Source organism: Mustela lutreola, chromosome 9 (assembly GCF_030435805.1).
Source record: "Mustela lutreola isolate mMusLut2 chromosome 9, mMusLut2.pri, whole genome shotgun sequence".
Lineage (NCBI taxonomy): Eukaryota > Metazoa > Chordata > Mammalia > Carnivora > Mustelidae > Mustela > Mustela lutreola.
This window is the reverse complement of record NC_081298.1, coordinates 115,915,575-115,933,161: the sequence shown is the minus strand read 5'-3', so window position 1 is coordinate 115,933,161 and position 17,587 is coordinate 115,915,575. Positions and strand designations below refer to the sequence as shown.

General features: G+C 39.3%; 1 protein-coding gene across 1 annotated transcript; it reads right to left on the bottom strand.

The window, feature by feature from the left end:
* Positions 1-907: 907 nt before the first annotated feature.
* On the bottom strand, positions 908-15,272 carry SULT6B1 (sulfotransferase family 6B member 1). The gene is made up of 7 exons (XM_059134368.1): positions 15,074-15,272; positions 13,931-14,043; positions 9,895-9,984; positions 8,904-9,030; positions 7,624-7,718; positions 3,590-3,746; positions 908-1,038 (listed from the first exon to the last, which is right to left on the bottom strand). The coding sequence occupies exons 1-7, from the start codon at positions 15,270-15,272 to the stop codon at positions 908-910; spliced, it is 912 nt and encodes a 303-aa protein (XP_058990351.1).
* Positions 15,273-17,587: the final 2,315 nt, after the last annotated feature.

The window sequence follows — 17,587 nt, the reverse complement described above, 5'->3', positions numbered from 1 at the left end:
GATGTAGTAAACATAAAATCAAACACAAACTGGTTTACAGTAGAAAGCAGAGGAGAGGAGGATTCTTTTTTTTTTTTTTTAAGACTTTTTAAATTTATTTGACAGAGAGAGAGAGTACAAGCAGGGGGAGCAGCTGGCAGAGGGAGAAGCAGCCTCCACCCTAAGCAGAGAGCCCGATGCAGGACTTGATCTCAGGATCCTGGGATTACTACCTGAGCTGAAGGCAGACGCTTAACCAACTGTGCCACCCAGGTGCCCTCATCACCTAAAAGAATTTTTAAGAATTTTTATCCAGCCTTTCTTGGTGTTCTGAAGGAAGGGTTTTCAGCTTATGTAATCCACCATACTTCCAGGAATAGTATAGGGCCTCCTGCAGGGACATGCACAGAGTAGATGAGCCATGCATTTTCCTTGAATTATATGAGGACAGGTTGAGTCACTTGACTTCAGTACCGAGTTAGAATTACATTTTCCTCAACAGTAAGTTTGAGATAGCCACCACAAGTGCTTTGATTCACAGTGAGAGACAGAGGAATTATTCTGAGAAGACAAAAAATTATGCTTCATTGGGAGGGCTGTCTCGTGTACACTCAAACACTGACTTAGGCATGTTACTGATAGTATCTGCTTATGCTCTTGGGTGAACCCACAGCATGAAAGAAGTGAAAATCCCCCATGAACAAGAGTGTCCCCTCTGGACAGCTAAATGGCCTTTTTCCTCCAAAAGTGAGCAAACAAGTCTGAGTTTAAAAACTTAAATGTTCTCAGTATTATTAATTTCATGCTATTTATATCTAAATGTTATTGAATAATCATTATTTGGTTATTTGATCAACCTATTTCATTATTTAAATTTAATTATTATTCAGGAAAATAAAATATCTACGCCTGCTACATTAACCAGAAATCAAGCTTGGCAATAGGATTCATACTTCAGCTTTGCTCCTAAGGAAGTGCCTGCTAAGCACTCTTTGAATTTTGCATCCATTTCCTGGTTCTGAGTTTCACTGAACAAATTCTTCCAGTCGCCAACTTCACCTGCAACACACAAAAAACAACAGATCCAGATATCTGTTAGAATATTTCTTCCTGGGGAGCCTGGGTGGCTCAGTGGGTTAAAGCCTCTGCATTTGGCTCTGCTCCGTTCATGATCCCAGAGTCCTGGGATAGAGCCCCGCATCTGGCTCCCTGCTCAGCCGGGAGCCTGTTTGTTTCCTCCTCTCTCTCTGCCTGCCCCTCTGCCCACTTGTGATCTCTGTCTGCCAAGTAAATAAATAAATCTTTAAAAAAAAAAAAATTCTTCCTGATTTTTTTTTAACTACTTTCTTATTTTACTTTATTTTTATTTTTATTTAGGTATAGTGACACACAGTGTTGCATTAGTTTCAGGTATATCACACATTGGTTCAATAACTCTCTAAGTTATGCCCTGCTCACCACATGTATAGATCCCCTCCATCACCTATATACAACACCATTACAACACCACTGACTGCATTCCTAATGCTTTCTTTGCCTTTTATTCTTGTGGCTCATTCATCCCATAACAGGAGACATGTACCTCCCATGCTCCTTCACCCCTTTCACCCATCCCCCACCCCTATTTCTTCTCAGTGCAGCATTTCACCCTGAAATGTGAAAATGGACACATGAAGAAAATTGGTCTTTTTTTTTTTTTTTAAGATTTTTTTAAAGTTTTTGTTTTTGTTTTTTGTTTGTTTTTTTTTGACAGAGATAGAGATCATAAGTAGGCAGAGAGGCAGGCAGAGAGAGAGGGGGAAGCAGGCTCCCCGCTGAGCAAAGAGCCCCATGCAGGGCTCCATCCCAGGACCCTGAGACCATGACCTGAGACCATGACCTGAGCTGAAGGCAGAGGCTTAACCCACTGAGCCTCCCAGGCACCCCAAGAAAATTAGTCTTAAGAATGAACATAGACTTTTGTAAAATTAACGGTATTCACTGGAGATTCCCCATCCGTGGCATGGGAGGTGATTTGCTCTTTACATCACTGAGGGAACCATAGGCTTTAGAGAGCTCCTATTCCCCCCTCCAACACCCCCCCCCCATCTCAAGCTTTGAGACCTAAATTTCCACTTTTTGAGAGTTATTTTTTTTTTCCTCTGTAAAGTCTTTTAAATACTTTAACCCCTGAGAAGTTATCAGTTTCTAGCAGGATTTTGTGAAAACCTCAGATTATTGAAAATTTTGCAGGAAGTTATTTTGCCTGAGATTAGGATATGTTTTCTTTTTGCTCTTAAAAGTGAAGGAAGTTACTTCTTTCTTTAGAATCTTTTGGTGATTTGGGTTGAGGGTGTAAGTTCCTTGTTGCATAGCCATTTGAAATGTATATTTATAAAGAGGATTTGATGACAGAAGGAAATGCTTAGATATATGAAGGGATTAACGTAAAACACAAAACTATTTACAAATGTCATCCACTACATAAAAGATCACAGAGTAAGGCCGGAAGAAATATGCTTAAAAAGTTAAACATGCCTCTGGTGGGAGAAATGTGGATAATTTTTAATGCTTTTTCAACTTTTCCTGTGTTTTTTGAATTTTCTACAAAGACTCTTATAAAATTTTTAAATTATTACTTTATTTTAGAATTTTTGTGTTCTGAATAGTGCTTGATTAACAATGTACAGAAACGTTCTATTTTTCCCCCTCCTTTATAGTTTATCAAACAAGGCATAAAAATCGAGAATAATGTCAGGAATCAAATGAAAGATTTATATTCAATGTTCCATTCACAGTGGGGATTTTAAATGGATCTTCATTCGATAAAGTATCGTAGAGTCAAGTAAACATACATTCAAATCCTGATTCCTGATCATTAGCTTTGTGACAATGGACAAATTAATATCTCTGAGTTTTGATGCCCACATTTGTAAAATTAAGGAATTAATATCTTTTTGTTGTTGTTGTTGTTGTAAAATTTATGCCCAGCAAAAGGTCTAACGGATGGTAGATGCTTGATAAATGACAGTTGTCATTGTGATATGTGTTGCCTCTAAGTCACCTTATACTTTCATTATATATGTAATAAAAGGACCTGGTAATCCCTTAGCTGTATTACCATTAATTTCCATAAGAAATTAGAATGCTTTAACAAAATTTAGTAAAATCTTCAATTGACAGAGATAGCTAGCTGCTTATACAATACTCATTATCTCCTCCTTTCTTATTAACAAAACCCTGATTTTAATTTGGCAATTATGTCCCCACCTAAAAAAAAAAAAAAAAAAAAAATCACAGTTCTCAGCCAACAGTACTGCCAATGAGGTGTGCATGATTCTCTGTCTCTTGCTACTCCTACTCCCTTTTTATTTTAATAAAACAATCCTTTAGTTTAATATAATGGCTTCTGTCTTTCCATCACAAAGTGACAAGCAGAAAGGCAGAAGGAACTGAGTACACTAAGAGATTTTAGATATTTTGGACGTGCCAGTCTATTTCTGAACTGACTGTGTCAAACTTCTTGTTGAGGGAGAGAAAAAGGGAATCCTGTCTTAATTTAAGGTCTAGTGATGTGGATTCCCTATAACATGCAGATTGACCCGTGTCCCAGAAATCAGTGTGGCTTTACCTTTGCGGAACAGAAACGGACCAACAGCACCATGCGTTTCCTGGGACTTGGCTCTCATTGCTTGGAAGGTACTTTGGGCTGAGATAGTTTGAATCTGCTCCCCCGTTAAAGAGAATCCAAAGAACTCAGCAATTTGTTTTATTCCAGCAGCCAGGTTCTGAAAACAAAATTTTCAGGGATAAATTTCCTTCTGTGGGAATTGTGCCATAGCAAAAACAGGCTTCTTAGCCAGAATAGATTAAGCTTAGCACTCTAACTCATCTTTTTATCTCAGGATCTTTAGACTTCTGATACTTCTGTATCAATATTCAAGATAGCCTTACATGATATTCTGTATCGATTTTCCTTTGTAGTTTTTTTTTTTTTAAGATTTTATTTATTTATTTGACAGAGAGAGAGAGAGAGATCACAAGTAGGCAGAGAGGCAGGCAGAGGGGGTGGGGGAAGCAGAGAGCCCCATGTGGGACTAGATCCCAGGACCCTGAGATCATGACCTGAGCCGAAGGCAGAGGCTTAACCCACTGAGCCACCCAGGCTCCCCGTCCTTTATAGTTTCAATATATGACTTTTCCTGAACTCTTCAGGATATAAATAATGATAGTAAGCATTAAGTAGAAGGTAAGAATCTAGGTGATATTCACTTTAGTAAAAAGCACCTGTTTTGATGAGGTGAGGAAATTAATGTAATTGTACATGATCATTCCAATTTTTTTTTCTTTTGAATCCTGTGTTTAATTCCATCAGGAAAGTCTAATTTTTAGAATCATAAAAACTAGAGGGAGTCTTGAAATGTATCTTGTCTAAATACACTTGTAAATCATGAACCCCCTCAACAGTATTGCTGACCAATGAAGATTCATGAACAGTTTCTTCTTTTTTTTTTTTTTTAAGATTTTTATTTATTTATTTGACAGACAGAGATCACAAGTAGGCAGAGAGGCAGGCAGAGAGAGAGAGAGAGAGAGAGAAGAGGAAGCAGGCTCTCTGTGGAGCAGATAGCCCGATGCGGGGCTCGATCCCAGGACCCCGGGATCATGACCCGAGCTGAAGGCAGAGGCTTTAACCCACTGAGCCACCCAGGCGCCCCTCATGAACAGTTTCTTAAGCTGTATTCTACAGAACACTAATTTACTTTGTAGTTATAGATGATTCATGGCAAAAAAAAAAAAAGGAGGTTGAAGAGTTGAGGTCCAATAAGTTTGGAATCCTTTTGGTTAAAAAAAGATAACCTTTGGGGCACCTGGGTGGCTCAGAGGTTAAAGCCTCTGCCTTCGGCTCAGGTCATGATCCCAGGGTCCTGGGATCGAGCCCCACGTCGGGCTCTCTTATCAGCAGGGAGCCTGCTTCCTCCTCTCTCTCTACCTGCCTCTCTGCCTACTGTGATCTCTGTCTGTCAAATAAATAAATAAAATCTTAAAAAAAAAAAAAAAAAGATAACCTTTTTGTTTGTTTGCTTTTCCTATAGGATCTCCCAATCTTTACTATGCCAGTTTGTAACATAAATATCCCAGAAGTCTATCAGTTTCCAAATCAGTTTGAACTCTAAGCAAGAATTATTAACATCTGGGGCGCCTGGGTGGCTCAGTGGGTTAAGCCGCTGCCTTCGGCTCAGGTCATGATCTCAGGGTCCTGGGATCAAGTCCCGCATCGGGCTCTCTGCTCAGCAGGGAGCCTGCTTCCTCCTCTCTCTCTCTCTCTGCCTGCCTCTCTGCCTACTTGTAATCTCTCTGTGTCAAATAAATAAATAAATCTTTAAAAAAAAAAAGAATTATTAACATCTGGGCAACACTGACATTCCACAGAACACAAGTTTTAGAGACATTATTCTAGAAGGAGAACTAAATTGCTATGCTCTTTCACGTTCCATAGATGCACTCTATCAACCAAAGGGACCGGTTCAGTGACACTTTCCTTTTATAAGAATGTCAGGGGAGACTGGTGTTAAGAACTCACTTCCACTAGCAGGCATCTGACACACTCCCTTCTTTTTAACATACTTTCTTCACTGGACTTCCTGGACCTTGGCTTCCCCTCTGCCTCAGTAGCCCCTCCTCTTTCTCTTTTGCAGATTCTTCCTGTTTCCCAAGCTCTCTCTATGGGGAACTCCAGGGCTCAGTTCTTGGTCTTCTTCTCTTCTCCATCTGTATACATACATACATGGGTATGTAATCTCACGGCTTTAATACCATACATGTGCCAAATTTAGATGTACACCCCAGAACTCTCTTCATTCAAGACTTTTTATACCCAATTGCCTACCTGACCTCTCCATTTGGATGACTGAGAAGCATCTCAGACTAAGCTAACACCAAAACCCTGATCTCTCCCACTATCCTGCTTTCACCTGCCGGCATCTCCTACTCAAATGATGACAACTCAATCCTTTCAGTTGGTCAAGCCAATAATATTGGAGTCCTATCTGATTTCTCTTTTTCTTTCCATTCTTTCTCCTGTGCAGTCCAGCAACAAATCCTATTAGCTCTTCTTCAACATATATTCAGAATTCAACCATTTATCACTGCCACTGCCCCTTCTGGCCTGAGCAACCATCTTCCTTTGCTTGGACTACTACAGTACTCTCCTCATGGTTTCTCTACACTGTCTTTGCTTCTCTCTAGTATGTTCTCATGCAGCAATCAGAATGAACCTATTAAAAATACATCAACTCGGGCACCTGGGTGGCTCAGTGGGTTAAGCCTCTGTCTTCGGCTCAGGTCATGATCTCAGGGTCCTGGGATCGAGTCCTTCATCTGGCTCTCTGCTCAGCAGGGAGTCTGCTTCCTCCTCTCTCTCTCTCTGCCTGCCTCTCTGCCTACTTGTGATTTCTCTCTGTCAAACAAATAAATAAAATCTAAAAAAAAAAAAAAATGCGTAAACTCCTATCAGGCTTCTGCTGGATTTCTGCAGTGGCTTCCCCTTTCACTCAGAGTGAAAGCCAAAGGATTTCAATGGCCTGCCACATGATTCACTCTACCTCATTCCCTTGCCTCTGTTCTCATTGGTTAATCTCCTCAGGCTCACTCCTAAGGACCCAGCCACATTCACCTCCTTCATGTCACTTAATGATGCCCGGAATACTTCTACCTCAGGACCTTTACTCCAGTTGATTCTGTATGCCTGGAAAGCTCTTATTCCAGTTACCACTTGGCTCACTCCCTCTTTCTTCCTATTTATACTGGGATCCGTCCAACATCCCAATTCCCCACCCCTACCTAGCATTTCCAGTTTTCCTTAATCAGCTATGCCATTTCTTTTCTCCCACATATTATAAACATTAAAAAATATTATATTTATTATTTCTCTTTCGCTCTCCCTGCCTTCTTCAGTTAGAAGGTAAGCTTCTCCAGGGCAGTGAACTTACTGGTTTGCTTACTGACGTATCACAAAGACCTAGAACAATGCTAATCGCTCATTCACTAAATGTTCATGAGTAACAATTCATGCATAAGCAATTTTAAAAATAACATCATATGGAAAGATCCAATTCACAGCCAAATGCATGTTCAGTTAAATCTCAACTGAAACCTACCTATTATTTTTGCCATTCTTATTTTTTTTATAGATTTAATTAATTTATTTGACAGAGAGAGATTACAAGTAGGCAGAGAGGCAGGCAGAGAGAGAGGAAGGGAAGCAGGCCTCCCGCTGAGCAGAGAGCTCCATGCTGGACTTGATCCCAGGACCCTGAGATCATGACCCGAGCCGAAGGCAGCGGCCCAACGCACTGAGCCACCCAGGTGCCCTGCCATTCTTATTCTTAAACCTACCTATTATTTCTGCCATTTCCTGCTATCGCAGCAGGAAAATAAAGCAGCCACTCTTAGTAATAAGTTGCTAAGCATTACTTTGTTTCTGTTAAATAAAGAATCTAAGCCCCTACACATTTTTTTTTTCCCCTAGCACTGTCCCACATATCTAGAACATTCTTTTTTTTAATTGAATACAATATTCATACAACTGGACATTAAAAGTAAGTGCTCTATGTTTATTTTATAAGAAATTATTCTATAGAATGTCAATAATCATAATCTCACCTCTTTCAAGTCTTCGTATAATATGAACTTAACATTGTCATCATCAAGATGTTTGTTCCAATTAATGGCAAAATCAAAATAACTTCCCCAAGAAACTGAAAACACAGGAAAAAAATTCTTAAAGAATTTTAAATAGCTGAGGTTAAAATGAAAGATAGTTAATGTATGCTCAAAATATAAACTATACATATATATGTATATGCTCAAAAAAGATTTTTTAAAAGATTTTATTTATTTATTTGACAGAGAGAAATCACAAGTAGGCAGAGAGGCAGGCAGAGAGAGAAAGGGAAGCAGGCTCCCTGCTGAGCAGAGAACCCAATGAGGGACTGGATCCCAGGACCCTGAGATCATGACCTGAGCCTAAGGCAGCAGCTTAACCCACTGAGCCACCCAGGTGCCCCAAGATTTTTTTTTTAAAGATTTATTTAGGCCCTGAGATAATGACCTGAGCCAAAATCAAGAGTCTGACATTTAACTGGCTGAGCCACCCAGGCACCACTCAAACATGAGGTTTGTTATTACGAATCCCTGCTCCAAAAGAATTGTATAAACCATTCCTATCTTGAGATTTCTAATCATTTTATTATTTTCATCAATAATAACACAACTAAGCAAGTTGCAAAAGTGATTTGATTAAAAACTGTCAGATATTCATGGTTAAGTGAATAAAATAATTCAGAAATAGTGAATGATACATGGAAACTGACAGATAGTGTCAGAAAGAAAGAAATAATTAGACAGATGTTGTCTAGATCAGCATTGCCCAATAGAAATTTAATGCAAACCACATCTGTAATTTTATTTTATTTCTGAAGATGTATTTATTAGAGAGAAGTGCATAAGTGGGACAGGCAGAGGGATAAGGAAAGAAATGTGAAGCAGACTCTGTGGGACTTATTATTATTTTTTTAAGTTTTTTTTAATTTTAATTTTAATTTTTTTGGTAATCTCTATCCCCAACATGGGGTTGAACTCACAATCCAAGATTAAGAGTCACATGCTCTATCCACCGAGCCAGCCAGGTGCCCCTGTCCCATGTCTGTTCTATGCCTACCCCCTACTCATAGTCAACATGTGAATTGCCCAAATTATTTTTAAAAACACTAATGTATTGTTGTTTGATGCACAGAACTAGTGGTGCTATAAAACTTCATTTAAAAGCAACTTTTTGGTTCCTGGATCCTCCATAACCTTTCTTCACTGTAAAACACATTTGATTTTTTTGTACTTAGTGGGGTCACCTGTTGAAGTGAGAATTCTTTTGCCAACAGCTATACCTTGTCCTTTCATGAACTGTCTGAAGAATTCATCCCAACAGCCATAGCTTGGAATATCAGGGACATCATTGTGGAAATGGAAAAAAGATACTGCCGTATCTTTAGGGTTTCGAAATATCACCAATATCTAGGGAGAGAAAATTAAGTTAATTTATTCAGATCAATGTTTTGAACCTTGGAAAAGCGAAGGGGTGAGCAATATTGTTATATATTTTTGTATACAACTTAATTTCGTTAACAAAAAGAGGAAGAATGACAGGAAGAAATTGAGGAAGAGGTGGTAGCAGGTGGGGAAATTTAGGGAAAGGGGAGAAAAAAGAAGAAAAAGCAGATCGATGCTGTAGTAGAGAACTTCTGCTAGTGAACTTTGTAAAAAGGCACATAGAGAAGACATCTAAAAGGAAAAAAGAGGAAGCTCATTAGAATAGTCACAGGACATGATCTGGGAAGTTAAATTGCAAAGTAAAAATTGCAAAATAATATTAAGGAAAATGAAAATAATGTTCAGAGTTTGGTGGGAGAAGATCCAATAGGGATAAGAGTGACCAAAGCGTCTGCAGTTACATACACACGACATGAAGTTTGCTATTATATGTGAAAGTCAGAAATAAAATTATTTCAGACCTCAGGGAAATAATGCTCACCAGAAAGAATGGCAACAACAACAGCAAACCCTGCCGCTTGTTTTCCTAGATTGTACTCTCTTGTTAAACACTCTAAATATCTTAGTGGGATTCTGAAATCTAGTCACTATAGAACAGATTTAAAATATGTTCAATTCCAGGTATATGTTTTATATCCTAGCTGAAAATACCTTTGCTTTGCATGAAACTATAGCTAATATAACCTGAAGAAACAACAGAAGAAATATTAAATCTCACACTTCATTTCTTAAAATTCTGTAAGATAGGAACTTCATCACATAGCCCAGAAAGGCAGTATCTAGACGTTAAATACTTCAAACTGACATATGAGTAAGAATGACACTCACCTTGGCTTTATTCTTGACGATGGACCCAGGTAATTTGTCATAATGGAGGTGAGTTGCCAAAATCCTTGGCGATGGGAACTGTTTCATTCTCTTAAAAATATACACAATAAAGTGAAAGTGTGGGTGTGTCTTATGGTCAACCACTCTTTTTTTTTTTTTTTTAAAGATTTTATGTATTTATTTGACAGACAGAGATTACAAGTAGACAGAGAGGCAGGCAGAGAGAGGAAGGGAAGCAGGCTCCCCGCTGATGTGGGCCTCAATCCCAGGACCCTGGGATCATGACCTCAGCCAAAGGCAGAGGCTTTAACCCACTGAGCCACCCAGGCACCCCATGGTCAATTACTCTTAACTGTAGTATTTGAATGGTAGTTTCAAGGACCACTATTGTGTCTTCTTCAGTTCCTCCTCAAAATTTTTTTGTTTTGTTTTGTTTTAGAGAGAGAGAAAGGAAGAATGTGCTTGTGCACAGGGTTGGGGGAAGGGCAGAGGGAGAGAGCATCTTAAGCAGCTTCACCTCCAGTGCGGAGCCCTGTGTGCGGGTGTGGGGGAGGATTGGATGGGGGTGGGCTTGGCTCAATCTCATAACCCCGAGATCATGACCCGAACTGAAATCAAGATTCAGATGCTTAACAGACTGAGCCACCCAGGTGCCCCTCTTCTCCCAGTTTTTATTTTTTTGTTTTCTTACTTTATGGAGGCAAGGAATGGAAAAAAACATGAACAAATAATTTAAATCATCCTTTTGGAAGTCCTTGTAGGATCTGGTTTATCTTTTATCTTTTTTTTTTTTTTTTGGTCATTTTTTGAAAAGTTTACCTTTTCTCACAATCACACCAAATTCTTTTTGTTCAAGAGGGCTCATAATCTCCGGTCTACTCTTTGAGTTAATATGGCTGTCTTCTATATTCAAGGTTTTTAACAGAAATATTCAAGCTTTTCCATAGCTCCTCCGAACCTATTTTTAATATCTAGATTTTTTTTTTAAACCAAAAATATTCCAGGGGCACCTGGGTGGCTCAACCAGTTAAGCATTTGCCTTCAACTCAGGTCATGATCCCTAGGTCCTGGGATCAAACCCCAACTTGGGCTTCCTCCTCAGCAGGGAGCCTGCTTTTCCCTCTTCCTCTTCCTCCATTCATGCTCTCCCTCTCTTTCAAATAAACAAATAAATGATTTTTTAAAATTTCCATTCAAATATCCCAACAGAACCTGAAAATGCATAGTCACTTAACTATCTGAGAAATATTTTACAAGAGAAAATCTTGTCAGTGTGAGGACTCAATAACTGATTCTTTGTGTGTATGTATCTACTTCTACTGATAATTTAAGAAATGAACTGATCTGTTTAATCTGCCAGCAGTAAGGGTTTTGTCTTAAAATCAGGCCTTTAGTATGTTATATAGGCTAAAGTTTCAAGTTTATTTCCATACTTGTACAGGTCACTCACTGTTTGGTCACATTATTTCAGTGATAAAGTGATATTTAGATATTTGTAGCCAATTGTTCTGTAAAAATTTAGTGGAGATCCCAACTCAAGCAAGGGCAAAACATAAAAAAAAATTCTAAAAATAAAAAAGCCAATGTAAGTCAATGATATGGGCCCCAGTGGTGATTAATAGTCATAATACTTGATTTACATCATTAGTTTTAAATGTCACTTTTAGATTCATTCACAGCAATCCTCTCAGGTAGGTGTTATAACCCCCATTTTAGAGATTAACAATAGGCTTTGAGGTTTTAAGTGCTTTGTACAAAATCACACAGATGGTAATTTTCAGATTAAGTTATAGTATGCTGTTTCCACTACACTGCATGGCCAAAAATCACAAAAAGACATATGAGAAAGGGTAAAGTTCCTAAAAGGATTAGAAAAATATCCACGGAGAAAGTGAGAAATAACTGTAACAAAACTGACATGCATATAATAAAACATTAATGAAAATGTGACATAGCCAAACTATAAGCAGTGTAAAGACTGTATGTTTATTTTATTTTATTTATTTTTTAAAGTAATCTCTATGCTGACCCACAACCCTGGTATCAAGAGTTGCATGCTCCACCGACTAAGATAGCCAGGTACAGGAAAATATATGTATTTTAGAAAAGTTTTCTGTAAAATGAATAGCTGTTAAGTAAAGCTTGTCTTCTTACTGATTTCCATTTTAAAATGGAGGTGCATGGCTGGCTCAGTCAGAGCAAGCAACTCTTGATCTCCAGGTCATGAGTTCAAGCCCCACTTTTGGTGTAGAGTTTACTTTTTAAAAAAAAAAAGTTGGAAAACTGGGGAAATGTTAGCATAAACTGTAAAGTTGATGCTAAACACCCTCTTTAGAAAAAATGTTATGCAACGGTCTGGACAGGAGAAACCAGTGGGGCTTTTCACTGGCCCATCATTTCTTACCTAGGAAAAAACTTAAGTTTCCTGTCCACACAACCTGAACCAGTCCTGACTGCCCACATCTGGGGGCGGTCAGCCACAAGCAGGATGGCTCACCTTACCACAGGCAGGAGCACATTTACCTCCCACTCCAGCCCGCCTCCCCTAAGTCCTGACACATCTCATTTGCATATGATTTTCTGTGACTTTAGCCCGATCCATGGAAATGACTTTCTTCCACGTAAAATCCAACTTCTCAGCTTATATTTGTCATCATGCCAAGTGTTTCTGTCATTTTCCAGAAACCGCTTTCTAAGTCCCAATCCAATAATTTATTTCTTAGTAACTGAGTTCTTCTGTCTGCTTGATAGTTGGGAGTCTTGGTAGTAAACATGTCTCAAAATTTTGCTGAGATTGTGGTTCCTCCTTGAATACAGCCATCCCGTCCCAAATGCATTCCTGGTGTATCTAGGTAGGGCTGGGGATGGTCTGACTCTTACCTGTCCTGTCCAAGCGCTGAAGTCTTGAGACAGATCCTTCTTCCCACCCTTTTCTTGCCTTCCCTAGCAGGAACCAGAGTATCCTGTCTCACACCCAAGCCCCACTTAGTTTTACTGATAAAGTGAATGATAACATGTGGTAAGGTGAATTAGAACAGGCAGGATGACCTGTTAGAACGTTTACACACACCAGTGACTTACTCTCTCAGTTACTACTTGATCCTTTTCCATCTCCCCCCACACCCTCCACCAACACACACACACCAGAGTCATCATGGAGGCAGGAACATCAAAGGTAATGTCTTATTAGGAAAAGTCTGGGGACTGCTGACATAAACTGAAGGCAGGATGATCTGAGCCTTAGAAGAACCCTCCTATGGCATTCCACCCAAGTCTCCATCTTCAGACACAAAACTTTTTTAAATTTCAATTTCTTAAAAAAGATTTTTCTTTTATATTTATTTACTTAAGATTTTTTTAAAATGAAGATTTTACTTCTCTGATAAAATGCAAGAGTATGTGTGAGGCAGGGTGGGTGTCAGGGCAGGGAGAGAGACAAGCAGACTCGACGCTGAGTACCAAGACAGACCTGGGCTCAACCTCAAGACCCTGAGATCATGACCTGAGCCAAATCCAAGAGTTGGATGTTTAACCAACAGAGCCACCCAGGAGCTCCTACGATTTTATTTTTTAAATAATCTCTATACACAAATGGGGCTCAAACTTACAACTCTGAGATCAGAAGTCACATACTGTACTCAGTGAGCCAGGCAGGCAACCCTGGTTTTAATTTTTCTTCAGGTTTCTCGGCTTGCTTTCTCTTCTATTTTTTTCTTTTACAAGTAGGCTGTCTATATATATTCTTAACCTCTTGCAGAGGTTAAGAAGCACTAATTGGAAAACTTGGGTTCAAATCTTGGCCCTGCCATTTATTAGCCCCTTGACATTGGTTAAGTTTCTAACAGTTTTGCCTTTTGTCATTTGGTGATGAGGTTATTTTGCCATGAAATGAGATCATCCTTGAAAAGTGCTGGGAGTATATGGTGAACACAAAATAAGTTGCCTAATTTTCTGAACTCAAAACTAAAACTCTACCCCAAACGGAAGAAATTTTCCGTGATAATTTACTATAAATTTAAAGGCTGTTTGTACTAACCTCATATTTTTTTGGGTCCCCACATTCAAGAATTGGGAATTCTGGATACTCATACTTTTTCTTAGATGCAGCAAATATCAGTTCATTAATGATGTGGAGAATCCAATTTGAACCTTAAAGAAAAATCCAAGAACCAAAGATCATTAAGGAGTCTTGATTTAGCAAAGGCATGTTACTTTCACATATATATCATAAAAATTGGAACCTACAGCCATCCTGTGGTATGAACAATCAGTTCTTCTGCATCTGAAATAAACTGCGCTGTGGGAAGAAACAGAGTTTTGTAGAAAACGGCACTTCTTACTTACATTAGTACAAAATTTGTTATCTTATTTTGCAGATTTTTCCTTTAACAAGTGACAATACTGCTTGAATCCATAACATGTTCCTTATAGAACACTGTTATGTTATAGAAATGATTGTTTATTGCCTATCATGTATTATTTCCTCTTACACTAATGAATATTTTCTATAGGAGTATAGATAATTTTGATTTTATAAAAACCCAGCATCGATTAACAGAAAAAATCAAATGAAGATGGCTTTGATAAGCACTTAGAGATGAAATAAGTTAAAAAAATCAAAATTAGATTGTGAGATTGTGTGAAATAGGAGAATTTAGATTCTTAATATCTCTTCCCCCATTAGTGAATCACCATGTAAGGCTGGTTTGCGAAACTAAAGGATGGATGATGTTTGATCCTGAAAAATATTCTATTATGTGGAAATCGTCATAGGCATTAGAGACATGGGCGAGCTTTTGCCTTTAGTCAAAAATCAAGATGAAAATGATTATTGCTCTCAGTGCTTGATAACAAATGGATTTTTCTGCATTCATCTTTCTGGTAGCCAGCACCAGAAAGATGCTAGCACCACCATGCATGCTTTCTACATCCATCATTCATCAGACCTTCTCCTTCAGACACCAAGATTTCTAAGTCTAGCAGTTCTCGTTATTGATTCCACAAGTTATGCTCTTAACCATCTTGATCACCCCCCCCCCACCCACCCACACACACACACACTGCTTTCTGGCTAGCTTCATGCAGAGATGAACTACCCTCCTCCCGACCTTTGCCTAGCACCCTGCCCAACCTACTCACTATGAAGAAGTGCCCTGGTAGAAAATGATTTGTCATTTACCACACTTTGGATAAGATGCGAGCACTATGTCATCACTTCTGGCTTCAAAGGTGTCCAAGGCCTGGAAAGTTTCTGAGGTGCACATGGTGATTGGGTATGGAATCCCCTGATGAATGAAAAACAAGTGAGAAAGTGCAGTTTCTTTTGATTTTTCCAAAGCTTCGTCAATATAGTCAATAAATTTGGACTTATTGGCCATGCTGGCTCCCTGCTGATGAACCTGTTCTGTAGTTGTCCAGGGGCAGCAATAGCTTTTATTGGAGTTTTTCAGGAGGTGGAATAAAGGGCTCCTCCCATTCCCATGAGAAATAAATTCTTTAATTCTCACCCCCTTCTCCTCACCTGCCTTTCCGCACGCCCACCTCTGACAAAAGGCAAACCGCAGGTGCAAAGCAACCTGAGGATCAGAGAATAATACCAAAGGGGCTGATCATGTTACCGTTACAGACAATCCCTTGGAGGAAAGTAAGAATAGAATCTCTAACCAGACGACAATAGATATTAACTATCTAACAAATAGTTATTTAACTGAATCAGACATGCAATTTTTCCATCACAGGAAAGCTGAGGAAATTTTGTATGTCAGCAGAACGTATCTTACTAAGGCAGGTAGTAGATGTAGGAGAGAAACTTTAATTTTTTAATTTTTTTAAGACTTTATTTATTTGAGAGAGAGAGAGAGTGCTTGACCAGGAAGGAGAGGGAGAAGCAGGTTCTCCCCTGAGCAGGGAGCCCAACAGGAGGCTCGATCCCAAGACTGTGAGATCATGACCTGAGCTGAAGGCAGACACCTAACTGACTGAGTCACCCAGGCACCTTGGAGAGCAACTTTTAATCCCCATTTTACAAAGGGGAAAGAACTGACCAGAGACAGTTCCTAGATAGATAGGTTTCTGGGTTTCATTATATTTGTAATAATATATTTTTAAAATGTTTATAAAAAGGTAAAAGGTAAAAGGAGTATTTGACTGTCTTACTATTTTTGGAAGGCAGCTATGCTCACCACTATACCACCAATGCTTGTCTTACTATTTTTGTATGTCCATACAGCACTTCCCTTGAAGGGGTTATTACTTACATAACAATGGGGTGCTATTCACTGTAGGTGGGAAGCTTGTGTGTTTCAGACTCTCCCCAAAAAAGAAAATAAGTAGGACTGGACTCTCTGCCAAGCTGCTTAGTGGGATTGTCCCTTACATTATAGTCTTTGTTTTCCTGGGGAGGGTGGAATTTAAGGCATTAATTCAAATGCTGCTGTTGTCCTTTGCTTGCTTCTTAGTGAGTAAAATGATAAAAAAGACAATATGCCTGGATCCTGTTTTGACACTGATGCCTATAATTATAGGAGGATTTGGGAGGCTGTTTGGAATTGGTCATGTGAGCTTTGATTCTTCTTAGTCTCCCTGGGCTCAGGGCAAGCTGTCAGTCTTTCAGTTCTACCTACTTATTTTTTTCTTAAGATTTTATTTTTTAAAGTTTTTTATATATCCAAAGTGGCGCTCCAACTCACAACTTTGAGATCAAGAGTTGAGTACTCACCAACTGAACCAGTCAGGAGTCCCCTTCTTGACTCTTAATTGTCTATATGCGTGATGGAGGGAAACAGCACGAATGATTGCATAATAACCTAGATTTATGATTATTTTTATTTATTTTTTTAAGATTTTATTTATTTATCAGAGAGAGAGAGGGAGAGAGAGCGAGCATAGGCAGACAGAATGGCAGGCAGAGAGAGAAGCAGGCTCCCTGCTGAGCAAGGAGGCCGATGTGGGACTCAATCCCAGGAGGCTGGGATCATGACCTGAGCTGAAGGCAGCTGCTTAACCAACTGAGCCACCCAGGAGTCCCTAGATTTATGATTATTTGTACTGCTGTGCTTTTGAGTGCAAGTGGGCCTCCAATTCTGTGCAATCCAAGCCCAAGATAAATGGTGGGGGACCGCTAGATTGCACCTGGCTTAGCTCATGCTCCTGGTGGCATCCACAAAGGAGGTTTCTTTAAAGCTCCTTTCCTTGAGATTAAAGACATTGTTCCCTCTTAATTTTTTTCTTTTCATTTTTTTCCTAGACTATGGACTTATATCAGAGAGAGAGAGGGGGAGAGAGAAATTGAGAGGGTGAGGGGGGGGTGTGAGAAAAAAAGAAAACCAAAACAAAACTGGTGACCAAAAATGTCTAGGTTGATTGAACTGTAAAGTCTGATTAGTAAAGCAGGAAATCAAGGATCAAGAAGCATAAAGCTCTTGGAAAGAAACTGAGGATTCTTGGAGGGGAGGTGTGGGGAGATGGGATAAGTGGGTGATGGGCATTAAGGAGGGCACTTGATGGAATGAACACTGGGTGTGATATGTAGCCGATAATCACCGAAAATAAGAAAGAAGCATATGGCTCTTGTGTGCCAGTTGGCCCAAGGCTGATTTTTAGGGGAAGGCAATTCAGCTGCTCCTATGCCATCCCCTTCTTTATGTAGTACAGTGCCTCTTCAGGATTAAGTTGTGCTTCTCCCGTCTTCTTT